The following is a 5,150-nucleotide window of genomic DNA, read 5'->3' on the forward strand; positions in this document are numbered from 1 at the left end:
ACTTAAAAAAATAGCCACCACCATTTCTTGTATTCAGCTTATATATTCTGTTTTCGAATATAACATAAAAGCTAATATTTATGTAGAGTTAACGAGTAGAAAAGATAATAACAAAACTACTCGTAGTGGCAGATTCTTTATATTTATCGGCTATCGGTTATCGGAACGCAAGCACCGGCTTGCGTTCGGTAGTGAGAGAGAGATATAGGGAGTCAGTTGACATATTCAGAGAGTTGTGATTGATTCACTTAAGATTCACTTAAATATTTTAATTTATAATATCTCTATAAACTACTTACTAATAAATATACACTACTTCGTAACAAGTTTGACCTCGAAACCCCGTTCTTTCAGACCTTCTGCAATGTCAGATACCGGGATGGAGGGATCTAATCCTTTTATATCTCCTTAAGCCCCTTGCAGCTTTTAAGCTGATAGATGTAGTTCACAGACGCACTAAAGAAAAACTTCGTAACAGAGCGCAAAATGTTGCTTTGTTTCTTGAACGTTTTCTTTTTAATACGTGTAACGTTTCAGTGCCCAATCTGGTGCTTTATCTTACATATAAGGTCCGAGTTGTATCAGTTGCTGTGTTTCATAATATACAGCTTTCAAAGCTGCAGGGGGCTCTTTCTTTTTCTATGAGTTCGCAAGAAGAACTTAAAATAATAGCCAAGTTTTTAAGATTTCTTGTATTCAGCTTATATATTCTGTTTTCGAATATAATATTGTCGACGGTCAAAACATTGTTATCGATAGTTAAGTCAGTATTAATGGGAAATTTAGTATTTTTTAAGTCATCCGATTTTTGGCCCATTGAAGTACGGGCTTATTAATCGCGGTTATATGATTGCCGCCGGAAAGTGCCTTTTCACTGTCTTGTGAATAGTAGGAGGGCACACTGCGGTAAGAAGAAGAGCTATATTTGAATTGTAAACTAATTTAATGAATTTACAGAATAAAACGTTCCGTACGCCATAACCATATTCCTTTGAAGTTCACCTTTCTTTACACCTACGCGTGGGGGGAGCCGTTTAAGGCAACTCCGCACTTCACAAGACGACATCTTTTATTCACAGTCCTAGGGAGACTGCAAGGGCAACTTGCGCTGGAGGACGGCTTGACGACCAGCTAGAGAGTTACCAGGAGCGCACGGAGCGCATTTCCCGTACCAGCAGAGGAGTCGCAGCCAGTGACATAGCGGCGCAAGGAGCGCCAAACAATGAGTACGGACGGAGTCGCAGCCAGCGACACGGAGACGCAGCCGGCGTCAGTTCAGGAGACGCAGCCAGCGTCAGGTTAGGAAGCGCAAGGAGCGCCAAGCACCAGCGGTCAGGAGGCGCAAGGAGCGCCGAGCATCAGCGGCAGCAGCCAGACGGCACAGGTCCGCCATTTTGGAGCGCTAGGGCAGCGCCATATTTATTTGGAGATGCAGCATTCCCTCAGGACGAGTTCCCGGCTGAACGGAGGGGAAGCCACCCCTACAACAACGCAGCAGCCAGCGAGTAGTGCAGCAGAAAACCGGCCAGGGGTTAACATAACCACGGCGGCGGCCATTTCTCGCCCAGCCACTACAGCGACTACAGTAGCGTCCCAACCAAGGAGTACTGTAACAGCAGCTGAGAGCTCAGAGCCGGAGGTGGGCCAGCCACCCACGGCGTACCTTTTGGATAGGATCACGGCGTTGGAGAATGAGCTGAAGCAGGTTAGAGCCATGAACACAACGAGCACCGCCAATTGCGCGCCAATCGCAGTTGGCCCAAGCGCAAATGGCGCTAACAGTGGAGCGTCGGAGCGGCCGCCATCGTGGAGCGAACCGCCATTGGCCGCCTCATTAACCGCCACATCGAACGGTGAGGCCCAAACTAACGGGGTCGGGCCGGTCCCAAATAGCAGTTTCGCTGCGACCAGTGGGACCTACACGCTGCCGCCATCTTGGAGTGGACCACCGTTACTAACGACTAGCAACCCACTGTGTGCTACACGTGCTGCGCAGACAGCGCATGGATTCGTGCTACCGGGCGGGAGCATCCACAACGTGGCAACTGCATCGCCATTCGTGGGATCTTACGCCTCGATGACACCGATTGGAACCCAAGGAGCGAATGGGCCAAGGAGGCTCCCGGACTTAACTCCGCAACTCCGCACTTCACAAGGCGACAAATATAAAAAACTAATATTTATTTAGAGTTATCGAGTAGAAAAGATAATAAAAAAACTACTCGTAGTAGCAGATTCTTTTAATTTATCGGCTATCGGTTATCGGAACGTAAGCACCGGAAAGTTATAATCGATTACTCATATTTTTATCAAAGAACTTAAATATTAAATACAAGCTTTTAAAACTAAGGGACAAATTTTATCATAGCGGTACAGAGAAATGTTTACAACTAAGGATGCTTTAGACAGGGTACTTATAGAACACCCAGAGTTTGTTTACAGAAGTAGGCATATTCCTCAAGTGAAAGTTGAATCTGTTATCGACCGCAACGAAATACTGGCTAAAAACATACAATTCAAAATCAGCATAATTAATGCTAATCAGGCTAATGAGTAGCCAATGGTTAGGACTGGAAAAATTCTTAGCTAATAAAAAGACCGAGATTTTGAGAAGTTATAAGTGTGTTAAAAAAAATACACACATAACAAAAGAAACGCTCGAAAAACATTTGGGCGAAATTATCATAAACGCCAACAAAGTAAGAAGAGTGATAGCAATAAGAATCGAGAATCAGTATCTACTTGTCATGAAAGTCAAGTAATACTAATACATAATCAGTTTATATCTATTGTAAGAAAAGCTCTCCAAAAATATGACAATGTTTTCCATATACCAGAGAACGTTTAAGAACCAATAGAGGCAAATTTAAAAATTGCCTACACAGGCGTCCACGATAATTCGTTGGCTGATATTTTTAAGGAAGATACCAGTGAAGATTTCTTAGGGTTCGCAAGCCCACTAGAAGTCACTAGTCACTAGTGTCGGGTGTCTTCAACTGATCTGAGTGTTTCGGGTGTTTTCAGCTGTATTGCATGGGCAGGTCATTGAGAGTTGACCGAATAATTTTACATGAAAGGATAGAAGGAAATCGCAATAATGGTCTCTTAAAAAAGGCCAAATATTTAAGGATTTTCCGTGTCAGGTCATCTACCTCGCAGTGCAATTGACTTTTGATCTGTATTCTTATATGCATCTGCACAAAACGGTAATAAGTTTATAGGTAGATGTCTTGATGAAGACACGGAAAATCCTAAAATATTGATTCAATGTAAGTTTTTTTTGGGTTTTTTAAGACTTTGTCATTGAAGACTAATCACTTGTAATGATTATAAACTCTTATATTTTAATATTAGTTATTGAAGACGGCAATAATTTTTATTATTACAAATATACTTTTCTACACTCGAATATTTTGAACATGGGTGTCTCAGACACTTCCTTCATTAGCTATGAGTGTGTCGGGTGTCTGTGCAAAAGAGTACTAGTGCGCAAGTGCACATTCGAAATGAGCTGTGCAAGACACACACCCTTATTTTATGGTGCCGATCAAACTCTGAGTGCCGAAAAGGCACAAATGATTCGAGTGCACTCATTGTCTGGGTGTACCCTTGCCGTTCTCTGGTACTTACGTAAGAACATGGGGGCGCGCACTTACCAGTTGCATATGCACCTCGATCACTCACAAAAGGAGAATCCAACAAGTGAACTACTGAACAAGAATTAGCAGCCATCCACTGGACCATAAAATACTTCAGACCATACGTTTACGGGAGAAGTTTTATAACAAAACATCGACCATTAATTTATCTATTTTCAATGAAAGACCTTAGTTCAAAATTAACAAGAATGATTCTTGATTTGGAAATATACGATTTTACTGCGGAATGCCTCAAGGGAAATATAATTATGTGGCGCGCTGTCCAGAACGCGCTGTCTCCTAAACTCAATAAACAGACAGGTAATGAAAATTACAACCAGGTCAGAAACACGTAAAAATCAGGATCAGAAACCAGAAAAAGAACCCTTGCAGAAGCAATAGCTTCAGGAGCCCAGAGTCTACAATCTCAATGACATCAGGAAATCTGTGAAACTTAAATTCGTCAAACATAAGTGTTGTTTAAACGAGGAAAACGAATAATTTTACAATTCAAAATTGATGATTTGTACTCTAATGGGAAAATTGATTTAAAACAATTTTTCCAAAGGCTTGAGATACAGGCCGGAATGCAAAACATAAAACAATTCCAACTGGTACCCAGTCACAATTATTTGTGATTTAAGTAAAAAAGTTCCGAAAGCAATCTTTGAAAACTATACTCGTTTACGGCCCAATGAAGATTATTCTAACAGACATGGGCACAGAGTATAAGAACAGTATAATAGGAGACATATGCCAATAAATGAAAATTGGCAAAATTTCATCCACTGCAGACCACCATAAAACCTTAGGGACTATTGGACGCAGTCACCGAACGTTTAACGAATATCTCCGTTCATATATTTCAAGTGACAAAAGTGATTGGGACATATGGTTGAAATATTTCACCTACTGTTTTAACACTACACCATCAGTGACGCATAATTATTGTCCGGCTATTACGCCCATGATGATGGTGGTGTATAATTTGATGCTCCTGACGAACTGATGCTGAACAATTTGACTGTTCTTATTATACCCGTTATCGATAACTGAAAAGATCGGATCAAGCATGTAGGTTTTTAAGATGCTCCCAATGCAAACTGTTTTTTTCCGATCAAGACATTATAAAGCCCACAAATCACGATAAATTAAAATCGCTGAAATCTCAGGAACTATTAGAGCAAGAAAGTTGAAATTTACTATGTTTAATCTTGGAACGCCATCGCATCTTATGGTGGTACCATTATCCGGCCCCACCCACTTTTACGCCCACCGAGCTCGAAAGAAGGTTTTCGCATACTGTAGAAAAACTGATATCTCAGTAACTATAAGTGATCGAAGGTTGGGATTAAGCATGTAGATTTTTATGACGCCCCAAATGCGAATGGATTTTCTTCTATCTAGCAACGCCCACCCTAACACCCACTAAAAATGCTAGAAAGTTAGACTTAAGAATACGTCCACGCCTACTCTAACGCCCACAAATTACGAAGAACTAAAATCGCTGAA

At 41.4% G+C, this 5,150-nt stretch overlaps 1 protein-coding gene across 1 annotated transcript; it reads left to right on the plus strand.

Annotated features, from left to right (window-relative positions):
- Positions 1 to 830: 830 nt before the first annotated feature.
- On the plus strand, positions 831 to 2,349 carry LOC108113133. Its single transcript, XM_017223678.2, has 2 exons — positions 831 to 906; positions 958 to 2,349. The coding sequence occupies exon 2, from the start codon at positions 1,430 to 1,432 to the stop codon at positions 2,186 to 2,188; it is 759 nt and encodes a 252-aa protein (XP_017079167.2). The 5' UTR covers positions 831 to 906; positions 958 to 1,429; the 3' UTR covers positions 2,189 to 2,349.
- The last annotated feature ends 2,801 nt before the right edge of the window (positions 2,350 to 5,150 follow it).

Source organism: Drosophila eugracilis, unplaced genomic scaffold (genome assembly GCF_018153835.1).
Source record: "Drosophila eugracilis isolate 14026-0451.02 unplaced genomic scaffold, ASM1815383v1 contig_322, whole genome shotgun sequence".
NCBI lineage: Eukaryota > Metazoa > Arthropoda > Insecta > Diptera > Drosophilidae > Drosophila > Drosophila eugracilis.